General features: G+C 48.9%; 1 protein-coding gene across 1 annotated transcript in view; it reads left to right on the top strand.

Annotated features, from left to right (window-relative positions):
* The window catches only part of LOC115204625 (protein furry homolog), a gene marked incomplete at its 5' end in the record, with an annotated part of 87,158 nt that overhangs the window by 37,991 nt on the left and 22,765 nt on the right, over window positions 1-26,402 (top strand). Inside the window, 9 exon segments of the mRNA XM_029770296.1 lie at window positions 447-645; window positions 8,143-8,240; window positions 8,859-9,029; window positions 21,915-22,055; window positions 22,575-22,760; window positions 23,344-23,502; window positions 23,813-23,887; window positions 24,311-24,484; window positions 25,840-26,034. Coding sequence (XP_029626156.1) covers window positions 447-645; window positions 8,143-8,240; window positions 8,859-9,029; window positions 21,915-22,055; window positions 22,575-22,760; window positions 23,344-23,502; window positions 23,813-23,887; window positions 24,311-24,484; window positions 25,840-26,034 — 1,398 coding nt within the window.

Here is a 26,402-nt window from a genome sequence, read left to right as displayed (position 1 = left end):
AAGGTGGGTCGTGTAAACATCGTCCACAAGCTACAGTCTGAGGTGGATCGTGTAAACATGGTCCCCAAGCTACTGTCTGAGGTGGGTCGTGTAAACATGGTCCACAAGCTACTGTCTAAGGTGGGTCGTGTAAACATGGTCCACAAGCTACAGTCTAAGGTGGGTCGTGTAAACATGGTCCACAAGCTACTGTCTAAGGTGGGTCGTGTAAACATGGCATAATACATGATAATTGGTAAATCAAACTGTACATTTGAGTGTCATATTTCACTACACCTGTAAACAAGCTGCTGTCTAAGGTGCTATGGGTTTTGTAATAGAAATATAATGAGAATGCAATGTCTTCATCCACAAGTTTCTGCCAAAGGTTGATAATACATGTGATAAGAATGTCCCCTGTACATACATAGAGAACTCTAAAGTATTACCGGAACTCCATTTCCCAGGTGCCCCTGGACCGGGCGGAGAACCGTGAGCGTTTGGAGAAGCTGCAGGCCCAGTTGAGATGGAGTGGTTTTTCTGGACTACAACAGCTGTTGTTAAAGGGCTTCACCTCCCAGACCACCTCTGACCTCACCCTGCAGCTCTTCTGTCAGCTCACACCTGTCTCACGAGTCCCTGTGGTGGACACATCACAGGCTATAGGTAGGTATTGATTAGTCTGTCTGTCTGTCTGTCAATCTATCTATCTATCGACACATCACAGGCTATTGGTAGGTATTGATTAGTCAGTCAGTCAGTCAGTCAGTCAGTCAGTCAGTCAGTCAGTCAGTCTGTCTGTCTGTCTGTCTGTCTGTCTGTCTGTCTGTCTGTCTGTCTGTCTGTCTGTCTGTCTGTCTATCTATCTATCTATCTATCTATCTATCTATCTATCTATCTATCGACACATCACAGGCTATTGGTAGGTATTGATTAGCCAGTCTGTCAATCAATCAATCTATCTATCTATCAATTAATTGTTCAATCAATCGAATAATAGACCATAATGAAACAATCCCATTCGGTAAAAGATGCAGAGAGATAAATCTAGGCTTCCCTGTAGCTCAGTTGGTAGAGCATGGTGTTTGCAACACCAGGGTTGTGGGTTCGATTCCCACGGGGGGGCCAGTATGAAAAAAATAAAAAATAAATAAATAAAATAAAATAATGTATGAAATGTAAGTCGCTCTGGATAAGAGCGTCTGCTAAATGACTAAAATGTAAATGCTAACACTTTGACATTTACCCTCAGTGACATTTACAAAAACGAGTTAGGAAGAAGAGGGAACAAATTACATTTGACATAACACACTGAATGACCAGTATAACCCCCTACCCTCCAGGTATAGACCAGTATAACCCCCTACCCTCCAGGTATAGACCAGTATAACCCTCTACCCTCCAGGTATAGACCAGTATAACCCCCTACCCTCCAGGTATAGACCAGTATAACCCCCTACCCTCCAGGTATAGACCAGTATAACCCCCTACCCTCCAGGTATAGACCAGTATAACCCTCTACCCTCCAGGTATAGACCAGTATAACCCCCTACCCTCCAGGTATAGACCAGTATAACCCCCTACCCTCCAGGTATAGACCAGTATAACCCCCTACCCTCCAGGTATAGACCAGTATAACCCTCTACCCTCCAGGTATAGACCAGTATAACCCCCTACCCTCCAGGTATAGACCAGTATAACCCTCTACCCTCCAGGTATAGACCAGTATAACCCCCTACCCTCCAGGTATAGACCAGTATAACCCTCTACCCTCCAGGTATAGACCAGTATAACCCCCTACCCTCCAGGTATAGACCAGGTATAGACCAGTATAACCCCCTACCCTCCAGGTATAGACCAGTATAACCCTCTACCCTCCAGGTATAGACCAGTATAACCCCCTACCCTCCAGGTATAGACCAGTATAACCCTCTACCCTCCAGGTATAGACCAGTATAACCCCCTACCCTCCAGGTATAGACCAGGTATAGACCAGTATAACCCACTACCCTCCAGGTATAGACCAGTATAACCCCCTACCCTCCAGGTATAGACCAGTATAACCCTCTACCCTCCAGGTATAGACCAGTATAACCCTCTACCCTCCAGGTATAGACCAGGTATAGACCAGTATAACCCCCTACCCTCCAGGTATAGACCAGTATAACCCCCTACCCTCCAGGTATAGACCAGTATAACCCACTACCCTCCAGGTATAGACCAGTATAACCCTCTACCCTCCAGGTATAGACCAGTATAACCCTCTACCCTCCAGGTATAGACCAGTATAACCCTCTACCCTCCAGGTATAGACCAGTATAACCTCTACCCTCCAGGTATAGACCAGTATAACCCCTACCCTCCAGGTATAGAGCTCTCTCATTCAAATCTAAGAGAACAGCTTCTGGTTTTGTGCCCAACATCCATCAAACTCCTGAGCTCTTGAAGTTTGAATTTGTGTTTGTATATATGTGTATATACCTTGGGATGTGTTTGTATGTTGGTTTATGTACCTTGGGATGTGTTTGTATGTTGGTTTATATACCTTGGGATGTGTTTGTATGTTGGTGTATATACCTTGGGATGTGTTTGTATGTTGGTGTATATATCTTGGATGTGTTTGTATATGTGTCTATATATCTTGGGATGTGTTTGTATGTTGGTGTATATATCTTGGGATGTGTTTGTATGTTGGTGTATATACCTTGGGATGTGTTTGTATATGTGTCTATATATCTTGGGATGTGTTTGTATGTTGGTGTATATATCTTGGGATTGCATAGAACACAATCCTTAATACTGTAGCCTACATGTTTTAGTGTCATGTGTTGTTATGTGTTGTTATGTGTCCTGTGTGTACCATTCTCACCACACATGAAATTCCCTCCCAGGAAGTAAAAGTTAATTGAATTTGAAGAAAGAGGAGGAAGGGAAGCGCTACTAAGGTACACAATAGTAAATGTTGGTAGACAGAAGGTGCTCTTTGGTAAAAGGGTTGAGTTGGTCTTCAAAAAGAAAGGAGGACCAAGGCACTCTTCATATAATTGATTAAAATGCCTTTATTAGTATGGCATGTTCAATAGAAACAATGTTTTTAAAAAACCGACGCGTTTCGGCTGCATGGCCTTCATCAGGGTGTACAAAGAAATAATACAATGTTCTCTGTTTAACAGCTTTTCCAATTAACCCTAATTAGAAGGGGGAGTGGTTAAAATTGATTGGACACACCTAGTAAGCAATAGTATACACACTTTAAAGTGAAATGCTGTAGCTATGTTATCATAAAAATGTAACTCCAAACTAGAAGTATCAGAACACTTAGAAAGGTAGTTCTAACCTTAAATATGTCTGGGCGAAGTGTCAAGAATAAGAAAGCAATACATTCCATAGTACACTAGAACACAGCAAAACATGAACAACAAGAGTCTAAACATAGCTGAGGGCAATTGAGCAAAGATATCCACTAGATGACAGCAAATGTACCCATCACAACCCTACAGGAAGGGTGAGAAATCCATATCTTCATTCAAACCCGGGTATTTAGTGGCCTGTAGTTTGTAAATCCAAAAACTTTCCATTTGGTTTAACTGTTTAAGGCGGTCCCCTTTTCTAATAGAGGCCGGGATATGATCAATACCCATAGCTTGTAGGGAGGCAGGGTTGCCATGGTGTAAGGACTTGTAGTGCCTTGCCATGGGGTAGTCTTCATTGCCTACCCGTATGGCGTACTTGTGTTCCGCTAGGCGATCTTGAAGGCGTCTCTTTGTCCGTCCAATATAGAACACCTTGCACTGTGGACATTCCAATCTATAGATGACATGAGTGGTTTTGCAGTTAATGAAATGCTTGACGTAATACTCCATTTTGGAAGCTGTATCAACGAAATACTTTTTCTGTGCAATATTTCTGCAATGGTTGCACTGGTTACATTTAAAAGAGCCCTTAGGTTTGTGGCCAAGCCAAGTTTTTTGAGAGTCACCCGGAAGATAACTGTGGACTAATTTGTCCTTTAGGGTAGGACATCTCTTAAAGCTTATGACTGGTGGCTCAGGAAAGACTTGGCGTAGTAGCGTATCACTTTGGATGATTCCCCAATTATTTTTAATGATTCTTTTAATGTTCTCTGCTTCAGTGCTGTATTTTGTAACAAAATACACTCTCTCTGATGCATCACGAGGCACTCCCCTTCGCAACAAGTTCTCTCTGTCAAGTAATCCAGCCCTTATACCTGCATCTTTCAGGACCTGGACGCTGTAGCCCCGATTCAAGAAACGATTCTCCAATTCAGCAGATTTGACAACATAGTCTGTTTCCTGATCGCAAATTCTGCGGACTCTTTGGAATTGGCCATATGGAATATTCTCTTTTAGCCTTTTGGGGTGAAAGCTGTCTGCCCTCAGAATGGTATTCCCATCTGTAGGCTTCCTAAAGATTGATGTGTGCAAACAACCTTTGTCATTTTTACTGATGTCGAGGTCCAAAAAATGAATGTTATCCTTGCTATACTCCATAGTTAGTTTGATGTTAGGGTTAGTGCTGTTAAGGTATTGGTGAAAGGAAATAAGTTCATCTTCTGAGCCGGACCAAAAAAGGCAAACATCATCAATATAGCGTCCCCACCATATAATCCGGTCAAAGAAATGGTTATTAGAAGGATCCAAAATGAAGTCATTTTCCCATTTACCCAAGTACAAACCAGCATAGGAAGGGCTATAGCAAGCTCCCATGGCACATCCTTTGACCTGTTTAAAAATACGGTCCTGAAAGATAAAGATGTTATGATTAAGAGTCCATTCAGTCAGTGAGACAATGAATTCTGTAGGAGGCATCTCAGTTTCAGGTCGGGTACTCAAGAAATGGTGCATAGCTGCCAAACCTTGTTCATGTTCAATGGTGGTGTAAAGAGACTCCACATCCATGGTGACTAAAAAGGAAGCTGTACCTATATTATTCAATTCCTTAATTTTGTTCAACACATCTGTGGTATCTTGAAGATAGGCTGGGAGTGACGTCAGAAAAGGCTTAATAAAGTAGTCAATGTACTTAGAGATGGGTTCTGTCAGACTTTCATTACCACTAATGACTGGCCTGCCTGGGGGATTTTCAAGATTTTTGTGGACTTTTGGAAGAAGGTAAAAAGAAGCCATACGTGGACTGCCATTGAAAAGAAATTTGAACTCATTGTCTGAAATGTAGCCATTCTCCTTAGCTTCTGTGAGGATCCCTTTCAACTCAATTTTTAGGTTCTCTGTAGGGTTGAAGCTAAGAGATTGGTAGAATTCATCATTGTCTAATTGACGGTAGGCTTCTGTCACATATTTGTCTTTACTCCACACTACTGTAGCGCCACCTTTGTCTGCTTTTTTAACCACAACCCGTTCATTTTTGGACAATGATTCAACTGCATCCCTCTCTATCTTAGAAAGGTTACGTCGTGATTGGTTGGAGTCAATTTTACCCTTAAACAGATTTTCCACATCAAAATTCACCTTCTTGGCAAATGTATTTAGTGTGGCATTCTGGACAATGGGACAAAAGGTGGACTTGGGCTTAAAAGGTGTTTTTGAGGGAACAGAAACTGCCTGACCTGAGACACTGGCGTCTGTAGTTGGAGAGATGTTTTGCTTATACCAGGCCTTCAGATGTAGATTCCTGTAGAAACGAAATAGGTCAATCTTTGTATTAAATTCATTAGTTGAGTATGTGGGGGCAAAGGACAGTCCTTTAGACAATACCCTTAGGCAATCATCAGAAAGGGGTTCTCCAGAAATGTTGATCACAGCCTTGTGCTGGTCCTGCTCCGTGTGGTTGGGTAGTCTTGATTTCTTCCTCCCCCTCCGTGTTGGCCTCTTCCGCGTCCTCTCCCTCTCTTGTTGAGGTACCTGCGTGACTCCTCTTCCTGATCTAAAAAATCTTGGGAGGAGCTGGCCTCTGAATGTCTGGGGTGATCATCCTCATCACTGCTTGTAAGGTTGAAAGAGACAGATCTAGGCTTCCTCCTCTGCAGATGTAATTCTGAATTCTTGCGCGTTGGTTTTCTCCAGGCAAAGACCTTGCCATCTCTATAGTCTACTTCATCTCTTCTAAATTTTCTTAACTTATCTTGCTTCAATGTCAGAGTGAATGTGTCTACTTTCTCTTTCAAGATCTCATCACATTGTGCTTTGTTGGAATTGTCACTGTGTTCTGTGATTTTCTTTTTAACTTCTTCAATTTCTGTTTGGACTACTTGTCTGTCCTTTTTAGATTCTTCTATTAGAAGTAGCATTAGGTCAAAAGAACACTTGTTGAGAATAGCCTCCCATTTATCTCTAAATTCAATTTTACCTTGTACTCCAGTAGCTGGAAACTTCATAATACGGAGTCCTCTGGGGATTAGGCCTTTCCTCCAATAGTCAGACAAGGTAATAGAATTGAGGTCAAGTTTTGTTTCTTTCTCCATAAGGTGTTGCAAGTCTCTGTAAGCCTTGTTTAAGTCCATTCCAGTATTCTCTGTGGCTGTCATCTCATCTAGCAATGAGGTAGTGGTAATAATCCTTTGGCCCTCTTCATGGGAATAGGATAACATTAGCAAGGATAACATTCATTTTTTGGACCTCGACATCAGTAAAAATGACAAAGGTTGTTTGCACACATCAATCTTTAGGAAGCCTACAGATGGGAATACCATTCTGAGGGCAGACAGCTTTCACCCCAAAAGGCTAAAAGAGAATATTCCATATGGCCAATTCCAAAGAGTCCGCAGAATTTGCGATCAGGAAACAGACTATGTTGTCAAATCTGCTGAATTGGAGAATCGTTTCTTGAATCGGGGCTACAGCGTCCAGGTCCTGAAAGATGCAGGTATAAGGGCTGGATTACTTGACAGAGAGAACTTGTTGCGAAGGGGAGTGCCTCGTGATGCATCAGAGAGAGTGTATTTTGTTACAAAATACAGCACTGAAGCAGAGAACATTAAAAGAATCATTAAAAATAATTGGGGAATCATCCAAAGTGATACGCTACTACGCCAAGTCTTTCCTGAGCCACCAGTCATAAGCTTTAAGAGATGTCCTACCCTAAAGGACAAATTAGTCCACAGTTATCTTCCGGGTGACTCTCAAAAAACTTGGCTTGGCCACAAACCTAAGGGCTCTTTTAAATGTAACCAGTGCAACCATTGCAGAAATATTGCACAGAAAAAGTATTTCGTTGATACAGCTTCCAAAATGGAGTATTACGTCAAGCATTTCATTAACTGCAAAACCACTCATGTCATCTATAGATTGGAATGTCCACAGTGCAAGGTGTTCTATATTGGACGGACAAAGAGACGCCTTCAAGATCGCCTAGCGGAACACAAGTACGCCATACGGGTAGGCAATGAAGACTACCCCATGGCAAGGCACTACAAGTCCTTACACCATGGCAACCCTGCCTCCCTACAAGCTATGGGTATTGATCATATCCCGGCCTCTATTAGAAAAGGGGACCGCCTTAAACAGTTAAACCAAATGGAAAGTTTTTGGATTTACAAACTACAGGCCACTAAATACCCGGGTTTGAATGAAGATATGGATTTCTCACCCTTCCTGTAGGGTTGTGATGGGTACATTTGCTGTCATCTAGTGGATATCTTTGCTCAATTGCCCTCAGCTATGTTTAGACTCTTGTTGTTCATGTTTTGCTGTGTTCTAGTGTACTATGGAATGTATTGCTTTCTTATTCTTGACACTTCGCCCAGACATATTTAAGGTTAGAACTACCTTTCTAAGTGTTCTGATACTTCTAGTTTGGAGTTACATTTTTATGATAACATAGCTACAGCATTTCACTTTAAAGTGTGTATACTATTGCTTACTAGGTGTGTCCAATCAATTTTAACCACTCCCCCTTCTAATTAGGGTTAATTGGAAAAGCTGTTAAACAGAGAACATTGTATTATTTCTTTGTACACCCTGATGAAGGCCATGCAGCCGAAACGCGTCGGTTTTTTAAAAACATTGTTTCTATTGAACATGCCATACTAATAAAGGCATTTTAATCAATTATATGAAGAGTGCCTTGGTCCTCCTTTCTTTTTAATTGAATTTGAATTGAATTTCTCTCTCTTTCTCTTTCTCTGTCTCTACCACTCTCTCTCTCCTCTTATCTTTCTCTTCATCCCTCGCTCTCTCTCTCTAGGTTTTCCCCTGAATGTGCTGTGTCTCTTGCCTCATCTGGTGCAACACTTTGGCCACCCCACTCAGTTCTGCAAGGAGAGTGCTGAGAGGATCGCACAGGTAAAACACCAAAATACATTTAAAATGGTCTTTCGTTTATAGTGTTTTTCCTGTAGCAGTTAAAGAGTCTGTTTCATCGTCTTAGATCGTTTTCCACTGGACCGTCCAGCTTCTCTGTTGTTTACCACAGAGTTACATCTACTTCCTGTTTATCTACTTCCAGCTTCTCTGTTGTTTACCACAGAGTTACATCTGCTTCCTGTTTATCTACTTCCAGCTTCTCTGTTGTTTACCACAGAGTTACATCTACTTCCTGTTTATCTACTTCCAGCTTCTCTGTTGTTTACCACAGAGTTACATCTGCTTCCTGTTGATCTACTTCCAGCTTCTCTGCTGTTTACCACAGAGTTACATCTACTTCCTGTTTATCTACTTCCAGCTTCTCTGTTGTTTACCACAGAGTTACATCTACTTCCTGTTTATCTACTTCCAGCTTCTCTGCTGTTTACCACAGAGTTACATCTACTTCCTGTTTATCTACTTCCAGCTTCTCTGCTGTTTACCACAGAGCTACATCTACTTCCTGTTTATCTACTTCCAGCTTCTCTGCTGTTTACCACAGAGTTACATCTACTCCATCAGTTCCATAGCTTCCTGTTTCTCTCCCCTTCCCTCCAGGTATGTCTGGAGGAGAAGAACACCAAGCTGTCCCATCTGGCCCATGTGATGACCCTGTATAAGAACAGGTCGTACACGCGGGACCCCTTCTCCTGGGTCAGCGTTGTGTGTCGCTATCTCCACGAGGCCTTCGCTGACATCACGCTCAACATGGTCACCTACATGGCTGAGGTGAGCATCACACTCACCATGGTCACCTACGTGGCTGAGGTGAGCATCACACTTAACATGGTCACCTACATGGCTGAGGTGAGCATCACACTCAACATGGTCACCTACGTGGCTGAGCTGAGCATCACACTCAACATGGTCACCTACGTGGCTGAGCTGAGCATCACACTCAACATGGTCACCTACATGGCAATATGGAAAAGGCTTTAAATTCACCAAGATGCACATTTCCACCCAGTGTTACAAAGACCTTTATCAGTCTGAGGTCCTACAAATAATCTACATTTGTTTTAACGGAATATATGACCCATATCAAATCAAAATCTAATTGAATTTAATTGTATTTGCCACATGCTTGGTAATCAACAGGTGTAGACTAACAGTGAAATGCTGACTAAGGGCTTTTCCAACAATGCAGAGAGAAAGAACATAGAGAAATAATAGAAAAGTAATAACATGTAATAATAAATACACAATGAGTAACGATAACTTGCTTATATACACGGGGTACCAGTACTGAATTGATGGGCAGGCGTTCGATGTATATATAGTGTATGTAAACACCCCAAGCATACAGCCATGCAATCTCCATCGACAAACATTGGCAGTAGAATGGCCTTACTGAAGAGCTCAGTGACTTTCAACGTGGCACCGTCATCGGTTGCCACCTTTCCAAAAACTCAGTTTGTCTAATTTCTACCCTGCTAGAGCTTCCCCGGTCAACTGTAAGCGCTGTTATTGTGAAGTGGAAACTTCTAGGAGCAACAACGGCTCAGCCACGAAGTGGTAGGAAACACAAGCTCACAGAACGGGGCCGCTGAGTGCTGAAGGGCGTAGCACGTAAAAATTGTCTGTCCTCGGTTGCAACACTCACTACCGAGTTCCAAACTACCTCTGGAAGCAACGTCAGCACAAGGACTGTTAGTCGGGAGCTTAATGAAATGGGTGTCCATTGTCGAGCAGCCGCACACAGGCCTAAGATCACCATGCGCAATGCCAAGCGTCGGCTGGAGTGGTGTAAAGCTCGCCTCCATTGTACTCTGGAGCATTGGAAACGCATTCTCTGGAGTGATGGTCATGGTCCAAACATGAAGAGGCCACGACAACACCTTTTCTCCCTCAGGAGACTGAAAATATTCGGCATGGGGTCCCCAGATCCTCAAAAGGTTCTACAGCTGCACCATCGAGAGCATCCTGACCGGTTGCATCACCGCCTGGTATGGCAACTGCTCGGCATCTGACCGTAACGGCGCTACAGAGGGTAGTGCAAATGATCCAGTACATTGGGGCCAAGCTTCCTGCCACCCAGGACCAATATAATAGGCGGTGTCAGAGGAAACCCCAGAAAATTGGAGACGGTACCGGAGCACCAAGTCTAGGACCAAAAGGCTCCTCAACAGCTTCTATCCGCAAGCCATAAGACTGCTGAACAATTAACATACTTTTGGTAATGTAGTGTATGTACATGTAACTAGGAATAACGTTACAGATAATAAACAGTAACAGCAGTAACATCATTCATATGTGATGAGTAAAAAAAGTTATTGCAAAAATTGTCAATGCAGATAGTCTAAGCAGCTATTTAACTAATTATTTATACTAAGCTAACTGTACCGGCTTGTCTGTGGTGTGGCGGAAAGAAGCGCAGGAAGCAGCGAACACGGTGTGGTAATTTTAATCAACCACAACGTACAAAATTAAAGGACTCCCAACAACAGGGAAAAATACAACAAACAAGCACAGTCGAACAAACTGCAGTCGACACACAGAAAGACAATCCCGCACAATAGGAAGCGGGCCAGCTGAACTAAATAGCCCTCCTAATGACTAACTCAGGGCAGGTGAGAAAACATAAAAAAAGGGAAAACCAAAAAGGGAATCGGTGGCAGCTAATAGGCCGGTGACGACGACCGCCGAGCGCCACCCGAGCAGGAGGGGGCGCCACCGTCGGTAGGACTCGTGACAGTACCCCCCCCTGACGCGCGGCTCCTGCAGCGCGCCGACACCGGCCTCGAGGCCGACCCGGAGGACGAGGCGCAGGGCGATCCGGACGGAGGCGGTGGAACTCCTTCAACATGGATGGGTCCAAGACGTCCTCCGTCGGCACCCAGCACCTCTCCTCCGGGCCGTACCCCTCCCAGTCCACGAGGTACTGCAGGCCCCCCGCCCGGCATCTCGAGTCCAGAATGGCCCTTACGCTGTACGCCGGGGACCCCCCGATGTCCAGGGGGGGTGGAGGGACCTCCGGAACCTCATCTTCTTGTAGGGGACCAGCTACCACCGGCCTGAGGAGAGACACATGAAACGAGGGGTTAATACGGTAATAGGAAGGGAGTTGCAACCGATAACACACCTCGTTTATCCTCCTCAGGACTTTGAAGGGCCCCACACACTGCGGCCCCAGCTTCCGGCAGGGCACGCGGAGGGACAGGTTCCGGGTCGAGAGCCAGACCCTGTCACCCGGTGCGAACACCGGCGCCTCACTGCGGTGGCGGTCAGCACTCCTTTTCTGCCTGGCACTGGCCTCCTTCAGTGAGTCCTGTACTGCTCTCCAGGTCTCCTTGGAGTGCTGAACCCAGTCCTCCACCGCAGGAGCCTCGGTCTGGCTCTGGTGCCATGGGGCCAGGACCGGCTGGTACCCTAACACACACTGGAAGGGTGACATGTTAGTAGAGGAGTGGCGAAGTGAGTTCTGGGCTAACTCTGCCCAGGGAATATACCTCGCCCACTCCCCTGGCCGGTCCCGGCAATACGACCTCAGGAACCTGCCCACCTCCTGGTTCACCCTCTCCGCCTGCCCATTGCTCTCGGGGTGATAACCGGAGGTTAAACTGACCGAGACCCCCAGCCGCTCCATAAACGCCTTCCAGACCCTGGATGTGAACTGGGAACCCCGATCAGAGACAATATCCTCCGGCACCCTGTAGTGCCGGAAGACGTGGGTAAATAGGGCCTCCGCAGTCTGCAGGGCCGTAGGGAGACCGGGCAAGGGGAGGAGACGGCAGGACTTAGAAAACCGATCCACAACCACCAGGATCGCAGTGTTCCCCTGAGAGGAGGGAAGATCTGTCAGGAAGTCGATAGACAGGTGCGACCATGGTCGTTGCGGAACGGGGAGGGGCTGTAACCTCCCTCTCGGTAAATGCCTAGGAGCCTTACTCTGGGCACACACCGAACAGGAAGAGACATATGACCTCACGTCCTTAGCCAAGGTGGGCCACCAATACTTCCTCCTTAGACTCCGCACTGTCCTCTCTACACCAGGATGACCTGCCGCAGGTAGCGTGTGCGCCCACCGAATCAACCGATTGCGAACATCGAGCGGCACATACATGCGCCCCTCGGGCACCTACGTCGGCGCAGGTTCCAACACCAGTGCCCGCTCGATGTCCGCGTCCACCTCCCACACCACTGGTGCCACCAGCCTTGACGCTGGAATGATGGGAGTTGGATCGATGGGTCGGTCATCCGTGTCATACAGACGGGACAGCGCGTCGGCTTTAGTATTAAGGGAACCCGGTCTATATGAGATGGTAAACCTAAACCGGGCGAAGAACATGGCCCACCTTGCCTGACGTGGATTCAGTCTCCTCGCTGCCCGGATGTACTCCAGGTTTCGGTGGTCGGTCCAGATGAGAAAGGGGTGCTTAGCCCCCTCAAGCCAGTGTCGCCACACCCTCAAGGCTTTGACTACCGCTAGCAACTCCCTGTCCCCCACATCGTAATTACGCTCCGCCGAACTGAGCTTCCCTGAGAAGAAAGCACAGGGGCGAAGTTTCGGTGGCGCACCCGAGCGCTGTGATAGCACGGCACCCACCCCAGCCTCGGATGCGTCCACCTCTACCACGAACGCTAAAGACGGGTCCGGGTGCGCCAACACGGGCGCGTCGGTGAACAGTGTCTTCAACTTCTTGAAGGCTCTGTCCGCCTCCGTCGACCACCTCAAACGCGCCGGCCCCCCCTTCAGCAGTGAGGTAATGGGAGCCACTACCTGGCCAAAACCCCGGATAAACCTCCGGTAGTAGTTGGCAAAGCCCAAGAACCGCTGCACTTCCTTCACCGTGGTTGGAGTCGGCCAATTACGCACGGCCTTAACGCGGTCACACTCCATCACCACCCCCGTGGTGGAAATGCGATAACCCAGAAAGGAGACGGCTCGTTTGAAAAACTCACACTTCTCAGCCTTAACGTATAGGTCATGCTCCAGCAGTCTACCAAGCACCTTGCGCACCAGGGACACATGCGCGGAGCGGGTGGCGGAATATATCAGAATGTCATCGATATAAACAATCACGCCCTGCCCGTGCAGGTCCCTGAGAATCTCGTCAACAAAGGATTGAAAGACGGCTGGAGCATTTTTCAACCCATACGGCATGACGAGGTACTCATAATGGCCTGATGTGGTACTAAAGGCGGTTTTCCACTCATCTCCCTTCTTGATACGCACCAGGTTATACGCGCTCCTGAGATCCAATTTTGTGAAGAGCTGTGCTCCGTGAAATGATTCCACCGCCGTAGCGATAAGAGGTAGTGGGTAACTAAACCCCACCGTGATCGCGTTTAGACCTCTATAATCAATGCACGGACGCAGACCTCCCTCCTTTTTCTTCACAAAAAAGAAACTCGAGGAAGCGGGTGAGATGGAGGGCCGAATGTACCCCTGTCCCAAGGATTCCGTGACGTATGTTTCCATAGCCACCGTCTCCTCTTGTGACAAGGGGTACACGTGACTCCTGGGAAGCGCAGCGTTAACCTGGAGATCTATCGCACAATCCCCTTGTCGATGAGGTGGTAATTTAGTCGCTCTCTTTTTACAAAAAGCGATCGCCAAATCGGCGTATTCAGGGGGAATGCGCACGGTGGACACCTGGTCTGGACTCTCCACCGACGTGGCACCTATGGAAACTCCTAGACACCTCCCTGAACACTCCTCCGACCACCCCTGGAGAACCCCCTGTTTCCATGAAATGAGGGGATTGTGACCAGCCAGCCAGGGGACCCCCAGCACCACCGGAAACGCAGGTGAATCAATAAGGAAAAAGTTAATGCTTTCCTTATGACTCCCCAGCGTTACCATGTCCAGCGGCACCGTAGACTCCCTGACTAGCCCTGACCCTAATGGTCGGCTATCTAAGGAGTGCACGGGGAAGGGGGAATCTATCGGCACCCGTGGAATGCCCAGCTTAATGGCAAGTCCACGGTCCATAAAGTTCCCAGCTGCGCCCGAATCGACTAGCGCCCTATGCTGGGAAGAGGGAAAAAAGTTAGAAAATGAAACAGGCAAAAACACATGACCAACAGGGGGTTCTGGGCGAGTCTGGTGCTGACTCACCTGAGGTGACCGAGAAGTGTTCTGCCTGCCCTCTCGACTCCCAGACTGGCTCCTCCAGCACCGGTCGGCCGTGTGTCCTCTCCGACCACAGCTGGTGCAGGAGAAGCCACCTCCTCCGGTGCCCCTTGACACGGCCCCCCCCCACCTCCATAGGGGTAGGGGCGGGGGTGCCCGGGGGTGGAACGGGCAGGACCCTCTCCGAACGCCCGCGGGCAGCCAGCAAATTGTCCAACCGTATGGACATATCAATCAGTTCGTCCAGGGACAGATTGGTGTCCCTACAGGCCAGCTCCCTGCGGACGTCCGCCCGGAGACTACACCTGTAGTGGTCTATGAGGGCCCTGTCATTCCACCCCGCTCCAGCAGCCAAGGTCCTAAACTCCAGCGCGAAGTCTTGAGCGCTCCTCGTCTCCTGCCTGAGGTGGAACAGCCGTTCACCCGCCGCTCTACCTTCGGGGGGGTGGTCGAAAACAGCCCGAAAGCGGCGGGTGAACTCTGGGTAGTGGTCCCTCGCCGAGTCCGGAGCGTTCCAGACCGCATTAGCCCACTCCAGAGCTCGGCCCGTCAGGCAGGAAACGAGGGCACTCACGCTCTCCTCTCCTGTAGGAGCAGGCCTGACGGTGGCCAGGTACAACTCTAACTGGAGAAGAAACCCCTTGCACCCAGCCGCCGTCCCATCGTACTCCCTCGGGAGTGCCAGGCGAAGCGCGCCAGAGCCAGACGTCGTAGGAGGAGGAGATGGTTGTATCGGAGGGGGTGTAGGTGGAGAGAGGATACCACTCCTCTCCCATCGGTCCATCCTCTCCATCACCTGGTCCATGGCGGATCCGATGCGATGCAGGACCGATGTATTTTGTAGGACACGTTCCTCTATCGAGGGTAGTGGAGTGCCCGCTGCTCCCGCTGATTCCATGCTCTTTGTGGTGCGGGATTCTGTAACGGCTTGTCTGTGGTGTGGCGGAAAGAAGCGCAGGAAGCAGCGAACACGGTGTGGTAATTTTAATCAACCACAACGTACAAAATTAAAGGACTCCCAACAACAGGGAAAAATACAACAAACAAGCACAGTCGAACAAACTGCAGTCGACACACAGAAAGACAATCCCGCACAATAGGAAGCGGGCCAGCTGAACTAAATAGCCCTCCTAATGACTAACTCAGGGCAGGTGAGAAAACATAAAAAAAGGGAAAACCAAAAAGGGAAAACAAAAAAGGGAATCGGTGGCAGCTAATAGGCCGGTGACGACGACCGCCGAGCGCCACCCGAGCAGGAGGGGGCGCCACCGTCGGTAGGACTCGTGACAGTACCCCCCCCTGACGCGCGGCTCCTGCAGCGCGCCGACACCGGCCTCGAGGCCGACCCGGAGGACGAGGCGCAGGGCGATCCGGACGGAGGCGGTGGAACTCCTTCAACATGGATGGGTCCAAGACGTCCTCCGTCGGCACCCAGCACCTCTCCTCCGGGCCGTACCCCTCCCAGTCCACGAGGTACTGCAGGCCCCCCGCCCGGCATCTCGAGTCCAGAATGGCCCTTACGCTGTACGCCGGGGACCCCCCGATGTCCAGGGGGGGTGGAGGGACCTCCGGAACCTCATCTTCTTGTAGGGGACCAGCTACCACCGGCCTGAGGAGAGACACATGAAACGAGGGGTTAATACGGTAATAGGAAGGGAGTTGCAACCGATAACACACCTCGTTTATCCTCCTCAGGACTTTGAAGGGCCCCACACACTGCGGCCCCAGCTTCCGGCAGGGCACGCGGAGGGACAGGTTCCGGGTCGAGAGCCAGACCCTGTCACCCGGTGCGAACACCGGCGCCTCACTGCGGTGGCGGTCAGCACTCCTTTTCTGCCTGGCACTGGCCTCCTTCAGTGAGTCCTGTACTGCTCTCCAGGTCTCCTTGGAGTGCTGAACCCAGTCCTCCACCGCAGGAGCCTCGGTCTGGCTCTGGTGCCATGGGGCCAGGACCGGCTGGTACCCTAACACACACTGGAAGGGTGACATGTTAGTAGAGGAGTGGCGAAGTGAGTTCTGGGCTAACTCTGCCCAGGGAATATACCTCGCCCACTCCCCTGGCCGGTCCCGGCAATACGACCTCAGGAACCTGCCCACCTCCTGGTTCACCCTCTCCGCCTGCCCATTGCTCTCGGGGTGATAACCGGAGGTTAAACTGACCGAGACCCCCAGCCGCTCCATAAACGCCTTCCAGACCCTGGATGTGAACTGGGAACCCCGATCAGAGACAATATCCTCCGGCACCCCGTAGTGCCGGAAGACGTGGGTAAATAGGGCCTCCGCAGTCTGCAGGGCCGTAGGGAGACCGGGCAAGGGGAGGAGACGGCAGGACTTAGAAAACCGATCCACAACCACCAGGATCGCAGTGTTCCCCTGAGAGGAGGGAAGATCTGTCAGGAAGTCGATAGACAGGTGCGACCATGGTCGTTGCGGAACGGGGAGGGGCTGTAACCTCCCTCTCGGTAAATGCCTAGGAGCCTTACTCTGGGCACACACCGAACAGGAAGAGACATATGACCTCACGTCCTTAGCCAAGGTGGGCCACCAATACTTCCCCCTTAGACTCCGCACTGTCCTCTCTACACCAGGATGACCTGCCGCAGGTAGCGTGTGCGCCCACCGAATCAACCGATCGCGAACATCGAGCGGCACATACATGCGCCCCTCGGGCACCTACGTCGGCGCAGGTTCCAACACCAGTGCCCGCTCGATGTCCGCGTCCACCTCCCACACCACTGGTGCCACCAGCCTTGACGCTGGAATGATGGGAGTTGGATCGATGGGTCGGTCATCCGTGTCATACAGACGGGACAGCGCGTCGGCTTTAGTATTAAGGGAACCCGGTCTATATGAGATGGTAAACCTAAACCGGGCGAAGAACATGGCCCACCTTGCCTGACGTGGATTCAGTCTCCTCGCTGCCCGGATGTACTCCAGGTTTCGGTGGTCGGTCCAGATGAGAAAGGGGTGCTTAGCCCCCTCAAGCCAGTGTCGCCACACCCTCAAGGCTTTGACTACCGCTAGCAACTCCCTGTCCCCCACATCGTAATTACGCTCCGCCGAACTGAGCTTCCCTGAGAAGAAAGCACAGGGGCGAAGTTTCGGTGGCGCACCCGAGCGCTGTGATAGCACGGCACCCACCCCAGCCTCGGATGCGTCCACCTCTACCACGAACGCTAAAGACGGGTCCGGCTCTGTCCGCCTCCGTCGACCACCTCAAACGCGCCGGCCCCCCCTTCAGCAGTGAGGTAATGGGAGCCGCTACCTGGCCAAAACCCCGGATAAACCTCCGGTAGTAGTTGGCAAAGCCCAAGAACCGCTGCACTTCCTTCACCGTGGTTGGAGTCGGCCAATTACGCACGGCCTTAACGCGGTCACACTCCATCACCACCCCCGTGGTGGAAATGCGATAACCCAGAAAGGAGACGGCTCGTTTGAAAAACTCACACTTCTCAGCCTTAACGTATAGGTCATGCTCCAGCAGTCTACCAAGCACCTTGCGCACCAGGGACACATGCGCGGAGCGGGTGGCGGAATATATCAGAATGTCATCGATATAAACAATCACGCCCTGCCCGTGCAGGTCCCTGAGAATCTCGTCAACAAAGGATTGAAAGACGGCTGGAGCATTTTTCAACCCATACGGCATGACGAGGTACTCATAATGGCCTGATGTGGTACTAAAGGCGGTTTTCCACTCATCTCCCTTCTTGATACGCACCAGGTTATACGCGCTCCTGAGATCCAATTTTGTGAAGAGCTGTGCTCCGTGAAATGATTCCACCGCCGTAGCGATAAGAGGTAGTGGGTAACTAAACCCCACCGTGATCGCGTTTAGACCTCTATAATCAATGCACGGACGCAGACCTCCCTCCTTTTTCTTCACAAAAAAGAAACTCGAGGAAGCGGGTGAGATGGAGGGCCGAATGTACCCCTGTCCCAAGGATTCCGTGACGTATGTTTCCATAGCCACCGTCTCCTCTTGTGACAAGGGGTACACGTGACTCCTGGGAAGCGCAGCGTTAACCTGGAGATCTATCGCACAATCCCCTTGTCGATGAGGTGGTAATTTAGTCGCTCTCTTTTTACAAAAAGCGATCGCCAAATCGGCGTATTCAGGGGGAATGCGCACGGTGGACACCTGGTCTGGACTCTCCACCGACGTGGCACCTATGGAAACTCCTAGACACCTCCCTGAACACTCCTCCGACCACCCCTGGAGAACCCCCTGTTTCCATGAAATGAGGGGATTGTGACCAGCCAGCCAGGGGACCCCCAGCACCACCGGAAACGCAGGTGAATCAATAAGGAAAAAGTTAATGCTTTCCTTATGACTCCCCAGCGTTACCATGTCCAGCGGCACCGTAGACTCCCTGACTAGCCCTGACCCTAATGGTCGGCTATCTAAGGAGTGCACGGGGAAGGGGGAATCTATCGGCACCCGTGGAATGCCCAGCTTAATGGCAAGTCCACGGTCCATAAAGTTCCCAGCTGCGCCCGAATCGACTAGCGCCCTATGCTGGGAAGAGGGAAAAAAGTTAGAAAATGAAACAGGCAAAAACACATGACCAACAGGGGGTTCTGGGCGAGTCTGGTGCTGACTCACCTGAGGTGACCGAGAAGTGTTCTGCCTGCCCTCTCGACTCCCAGACTGGCTCCTCCAGCACCGGTCGGCCGTGTGTCCTCTCCGACCACAGCTGGTGCAGGAGAAGCCACCTCCTCCGGTGCCCCTTGACACGGCCCCCCCCACCTCCATAGGGGTAGGGGCGGGGGTGCCCGGGGGTGGAACGGGCAGGACCCTCTCCGAACGCCCGCGGGCAGCCAGCAAATTGTCCAACCGTATGGACATATCAATCAGTTCGTCCAGGGACAGATTGGTGTCCCTACAGGCCAGCTCCCTGCGGACGTCCGCCCGGAGACTACACCTGTAGTGGTCTATGAGGGCCCTGTCATTCCACCCCGCTCCAGCAGCCAAGGTCCTAAACTCCAGCGCGAAGTCTTGAGCGCTCCTCGTCTCCTGCCTGAGGTGGAACAGCCGTTCACCCGCCGCTCTACCTTCGGGGGGGTGGTCGAAAACAGCCCGAAAGCGGCGGGTGAACTCTGGGTAGTGGTCCCTCGCCGAGTCCGGAGCGTTCCAGACCGCATTAGCCCACTCCAGAGCTCGGCCCGTCAGGCAGGAAACGAGGGCACTCACGCTCTCCTCTCCTGTAGGAGCAGGCCTGACGGTGGCCAGGTACAACTCTAACTGGAGAAGAAACCCCTTGCACCCAGCCGCCGTCCCATCGTACTCCCTCGGGAGTGCCAGGCGAAGCGCGCCAGAGCCAGACGTCGTAGGAGGAGGAGATGGTTGTATCGGAGGGGGTGTAGGTGGAGAGAGGATACCACTCCTCTCCCATCGGTCCATCCTCTCCATCACCTGGTCCATGGCGGATCCGATGCGATGCAGGACCGATGTATTTTGTAGGACACGTTCCTCTATCGAGGGTAGTGGAGTGCCCGCTGCTCCCGCTGATTCCATGCTCTTTGTGGTGCGGGATTCTGTAACGGCTTGTCTGTGGTGTGGCGGAAAGAAGCGCAGGAAGCAGCGAACACGGTGTGGTAATTTTAATCAACCACAACGTACAAAATTAAAGGACTCCCAACAACAGGGAAAAATACAACAAACAAGCACAGTCGAACAAACTGCAGTCGACACACAGAAAGACAATCCCGCACAATAGGAAGCGGGCCAGCTGAACTAAATAGCCCTCCTAATGACTAACTCAGGGCAGGTGAGAAAACATAAAAAAAGGGAAAAACAAAAAGGGAATCGGTGGCAGCTAATAGGCCGGTGACGACGACCGCCGAGCGCCACCCGAGCAGGAGAGGGCGCCACCGTCGGTAGGACTCGTGACACTAACATATGAAATTGTTTTAAGAAGGTCATACCAAGGATCATTTAGCTATTGGATTTAGAATTTCTGGACCCCTTAAGGTATAAAATAATATTACTAATTTGATGAAACATTGAATTTGGCCTTACTGCTATTAGCCCATAGAAACGCATTGAACAACAGCTTCATACATGGCTAAACAAATAGTCCCCCCAAAAAATATAAAGTAAGTTTGTTCTGAAGTGTCTGTCATATATCTGAGAGATAATATAAGAAAGATCAGGAAACTATTTTGTATTTAACCTCATATTTTAAGCACTAAACAATCTCCATGTATACTTCAATTCATTTTGTTAACTACTGGCTACCTTCAGACTAGTTTTGTGAGGCTTGTGGGCATCCTAGAGCAACAACCGACATGCATGTGTTCGTGAGAGACTCACCTTTCCATAGAAGGGTCATATTAGTGTGTAGCCCAAACTGTTCTGACGCTACAGACAGAAGTTGGCAGATCGGCTGTCTTCAGACAAGTCTCGTCAAACTTGTGGAGGTCTTAAAACGGAAAACACCATTGTGTTTGTGAGAGTCTCATCTTTCCATAGATGGATCAAATAGTTTGTAGGCCAAACCGTTCAGACGTTTTCGTGAGAAGACTGATTTTCGGGATGTCTCATGGTCTGACAAACACCGCTCTAGCTCTGCCACCTTTCACCGCAGATGCGGAAGACGCAGACCATGCAAAAAAAGACTGACACATTTTGATGGGAATTTTTTATTATGCTAATTAGATTTCAGCAGGGTCACGGACATCGACTCTAGGGGGTTAAAGGTCTTACTCACATCAATTACAGAGAGTGTGATCACACAGTCGTCCGGAACAGCTGGAGCTCTCATGCATGGTTCAGTGTTGCTTGCCTCAAAGCTAGCATAGAAGGCATTTAGCTAGTCTGTTAGGCTTGTGTCACTGAGCAGCTCACGGTTGGGTTTTCGTTTGTAATCCGTGATAGTTTGCCGGTGTAGCGGGATTTACACCGGTGTAGCGACGAGCGTCAGAGCCGGTGTAGTAGGATTTGATCTTAGTCCTGTATTGATGCTTTGCCTGTTTGATGTTTCTTCTGAGGGCGTAGAGGGATTTCTTAGAAGCATCTGGAATAGTGTTCTTCTCCTTGAAAGCGGAAACTGGTTGGCTTCTGGTTGGGATATGTACATACTGTCACTGTGGGGACGACGTCATCGATGCACTTATTAATGAAGCCGGTGACTGATGTGGTAAACTCCTCAATACCCCGGAACATATTCCAATCAGGAGGATAGAGTTATGGTCACATATGCCAAATGGAGAGCGAGGGAGAGCTTTGTATGGATCTCTGTGTGTGGAGTAAAGGTGATCTAGAGTTTTTTTTCGCCTCTAGTTGCACAGGTGACAAGCTGGTAGAAATGAGGTAAGACGGATTTCAGTATTCCTGCATTAACATCACTAGGATGAGCTTTGCTTATGGCCCTATTCAGCTTGTTGAGTACAGTCTTAGTGCCAGCATCGGTTTGCGGTGGTAAGTAGACAGCAATGAAAACTATAGATGAAAACTCTCTTGGTAAATAGGATGGTCTACAGTTTATCATCTATCTCTCTCTCCCCCTCTCCCTGCCCCACTCTCTCTGCTGTAGCTCCTGGACAAGGGCCTACCCAGCATGCAACAGTCATTGCTCCAGATCATCTACTGTCTGTTGAGCCACATGGACATGACGGTTGTCCAGGTCAAACAGTTCAACGCTGACGTCCTGAAGACCATCGAGAAGTTTGTACAGGTCAGTCCTCTACCTACCTAGCGACCTCAATACCTGCCCCAATACCGCAATACCCTCCCCAATACTGCAATACCTGCCCCAATACTGCAATATATACCCCATATACTGCAATACCTGCCCCAATACTGCAATACCTACCCCAATACTGCAATACCTGCCCCAATACGGCAATATCTACCCCATATACTGCAATATCTGCCCCAATACTGCAATATCTACCCCAATACTGCAATATCTACCCCATATACTGCAATATCTACCCCCAATACTGTAATGCCTGCCCTAATACTAAAATACCTGCCCCAGTACTGCAATACCTGCCCCAATACTGCATATTTCTGCCCCAATACTGTAATATCTACCCCATATACTGCAATACCTGCCCCAATACTGCAATACCTGCCCCATATACTGCAATATCCTAAATTTGGCTGTGTGTGTGTGTGTGTGTGTGTGTGTGTGTGTTTGTGTGTGTGTGTGTGTGTGTATAACCCTCTCTCTCTCTCTCTGTCCCATCAGACGGTCCACTGGAAGGATGCGTTAAACATTCTGAAGCTGGTGGTGTCCCGGTCAGCCAGTCTGGTCCACCCAGCTTATAGCCACGCCCACGGTGACCTCTCTAACCTGGAGGTCAGTAGGATCTGGGACGGATCAGCCAAGGCCCTGCCCGGCAAGACACTGGACTTCACCTTTGACATCTCAGAGGTGGGAGAGCCATCGGACACAGACACGCAGACTCCGTCTTACTTTGAACGACTGACAACCCAATCTCTCTCTCTCTCTCTCTCTCTCGCTTTGTTTCCTAGTCTTTCTTTCTTTCTTGATCTCTTGTTCTCTATCTCTCTATCCGTCTCTGAAGTAATCTGTTGTGTCATTATAGTATTCATGTTTATAGAGATATGTTACTCAATAAAGGTTGGATGGTTAGTGTTAAAATATTATAGTATTAATAGCTGTTTGTTTATCTGTTTATTTGATTCGCTCTCTCTCTCTCTCTCTCTCTCTTTCTCTGTCTCCCTCTCTCTCTCTCTCTCTTTCTCTCTCTCTTTCTCTCTCTCTCTCTCTCTCTCTCTCTGTCTCTCTCTCTTTCTCTTTCTTTCTCTCTCTCTCTCTCTCTCTCTCTCTCTCTCTCTCTCTCTCTCTCTCTCTCTGTCTCCCTCTCTCTCTCTCTCTCTCTGTCTCTCTGTCTCTGTCTCTGTCTCTCTCTCTCTGTCTCTCTCTCTCTTTCTCTCTCTCTCTCTCTCTCTCTCTCTCTCTCTCTCTCTCTCTCTCTCTCTCTCTCTCCTAGACTCCAGTGATCGGGCGGAGATTTGATGAGCTGCAGGGATCAGGGGGTAGAGAGGGGAAGGCCAGGGCTGTGACCCGTAGCACCTCCTCCACCTCCTCTGGTTCTAACTCCAACACCGTCCTAGTGCCTGTCAGCTGGAAGAGACCTCAGTCCTCACAGGTAACACACCAGTCAGTCAGTCAGTTAGTTAGGTAACACGGTTGTTTCCTTTTGGTAGTTTAACCACGGTATTTGGTCAAAGTGAGACATCGTTTTTTGTTGTTCTTGGTTTGTCTCATTGAGATTTTTTGTTGTTGCAAGAGAGATGTGTTCAATTGTATGATTGTGAAGTGGTTTGTTGAAGGTTGTTTCATTGTGGTACTGTAACTATGCTAGAGTGTTTATTTGGAGAAGATGATTCATAATATAGAAATGTTAAAGCTGTATTTCATATGTTCAATAACACTTCCTCCTCCTCTCCCTCCTGCAGAAGAGAACAAGAGAGAAGCTGGTGAACGTTCTGTCTCTGTGTGGACAAGAGGTTGGCCTCACCAAAAACCCCTCGGTGAGTCAACACACTGTCGCCTCTTCCTTACCTGTCCCTTCAGGTGGTCTGGAGCTGATGGAGGTGCAGACCGTTATGACACTGTTATAAACCTGTCGTTATGTTTACCTGTCCCCTTCAGGTGGTCTGGAGCTGATGGAGGTGCAGATCGTTATGACACTGTTATAAACCTGTCGTTATGTTTACCTGTCCCCTTCAGGTGGTCTGGAGCTGATGGAGGTGCAGATCGTTATGACACTGTTATAAACCTGTCGTTATGTTTACCTGTCCTCTTCAGGTGGTCTGGAGCTGATGGAGGTGCAGACCGTTATGAGTTATAAACCTGTCGTTATGTTTACCTATCCCCTTCAGGTGGTCTGGAGCTGATGGAGGTGCAGACCGTTATGAGTTATAAACCTGTCGTTATGTTTACCTGTCCTCCAGGTGATCTTCTCGTCCTGTGGGGACCTGGACATGATGATGGAGGTTCAGGGGAGTGGCGTGTCTTCGGAGGAGGGAGGAACCAGAGAGGACACGCTGGATGACACGGCGTCGGAGCAGCAGTTCAGAGTGTTCCGAGACTTTGACTTCCTGGATGTAGAGCTGGAGGACGGAGAGGTGAGACAGTTACCATGGAGACAGAGACACACCCACACTAAGGGTAACCATGGACACAGGCCTCATCCTCCCATACTGTTACTATGGAGACAGGCCACACCCACTTAGACTGTTACCAAAGACAGCACCAGGCCACTCCCACACTGACGTTACTCATGTACATCTTTGCTTTTACAAATGTATATACAGTATTCTCCCTTTTTCTCTCCCTTTCTCTTTTGTGTATGCCTGTCTTCTCTCTAGCTCTCCCTGTCCCTAACACGCTGTTTCTGTAATGTTTTCTTCTTCTCTCTCTCTTCCCCCCATCTCTCTCTCTCTCTCTCTCTGTAACTCTGTATTGCTCTGTCTCCCCTCTGCTGCATTAGGAGCTCCAGGTAAGCTCTGTCTCACGCTGTGAATGTGGTGCTCTGAGCGTGTGCAGTAGGCAGCACTAATGATGTCACACTTAAATACCTGTTGCTAGGGTGATCCAGTCAGCTGTTCTGTGCATGAGCTCATAACAGTGATGTAGTGTTGTTATGGTAACTTACAGACGCTGATATTCATAGGTTGCACCTCCGTAACTCGGTCGCGTCACGACATTGTTATGAACTTTCTCAAGCTGTCCTCTATCGGCGGCGCCATAGCGGTGCCATAAAGTGGTGGTAAGCCTAGTCATTGTGGACGGAGGCTAAATAATGCTTCGTTTAAATTACACTATAGTGCCTGGAAATACGATGTAATTGCTAAAGTAGTCAAATATTTAGTAGGAAACAACTTTGTCAAGCATTATCATGTCGTCAAATGTACTTAAGACAGATGGCAATGTTGTCAATAGCTAGCAAAGTTTGTCAAAAATAGCTAGCAATGCTACCGTCAGCTAGCTAAAATCCGGTGGCCTCCCCTCAATCTTAGCGAGCTAGTTAATGTTAAACTGCATCGAAAGTCAATCTGGTGACATGAAAATGATGACGAAAGGTTTTCTTACTAAGTATTCTGCCTCCTATTGAAATGTCATCGTGTTTACAAGCCACTGTAATACACTTTAGATGAAATCTTCATCAGTGCTCATTGTCGATGCGTTAGAATGCTCATTCGGGTATCGGTTCAAAACAAACGTTCAAAACAATATTGTGAGGAAACATGCAGCCCATGAATAGTTAAAGTGATAGTTCACCCAGAATTTAAAAATGACATAGACATGTTTTTTTTTTCTTTCACCAAAGTAACTCTGCAACTTCTGTGAATTATCCTTTTAAGTCTGATGACATTTGTGTGCCATTTTGAACAAATGCATGCCAGATATGAGTTTTGCAGAGGAGCACGGCTAAAGTTGACCTGTGTGTGTGTGTGTGTGTGTGTGTGTGTGTTTTCAGGGCGAGAGCGTGGATAACTTTAACTGGGGTGTACGGAGGCGTTCTCTGGACAGCACAGAGCTTGGTGACCTGTTAGAGGAGAGTCAACACTCGGGCAGCACCCCCAGTCTGGGACAAGAAGACCCACAGGACTCTGACCAATCATCAGAGGAAGAAGAGTCCTCCACCAGTCAGAGTCTGTCTCACTCACAACTGGTTAGTACTGACCATGAGATGAACCTAGCACAACCTCAACACACCACAACTACACTCACAACTGGTTAGTACTGACCATGAGATGAACCTAGCACAACCTCAACACACCACAACTACACTCACAACTGGTTAGTACTGACCATGAGATGAACCTAGCACAACCTCAACACACCACAACTACACTCACAACTGGTTAGTACTGACCATGAGATGAACCTAGCACAACCTCAACACACCACAACTACACTCACAACTGGTTAGTACTGACCATGAGATGAGCATAGCACAACCTCAACACACCACAACTACACTCACAACTGGTTAGTACTGACCATGAGATGAACCTAGCACAACCTCAACAGAACACA

This window comes from Salmo trutta, chromosome 12 (assembly GCF_901001165.1).
Source record: "Salmo trutta chromosome 12, fSalTru1.1, whole genome shotgun sequence".
Classification (NCBI taxonomy): domain Eukaryota; kingdom Metazoa; phylum Chordata; class Actinopteri; order Salmoniformes; family Salmonidae; genus Salmo; species Salmo trutta.
Note: the sequence above shows the minus strand (reverse complement) of the source record. Positions and strands in the feature narration are given on the sequence as shown.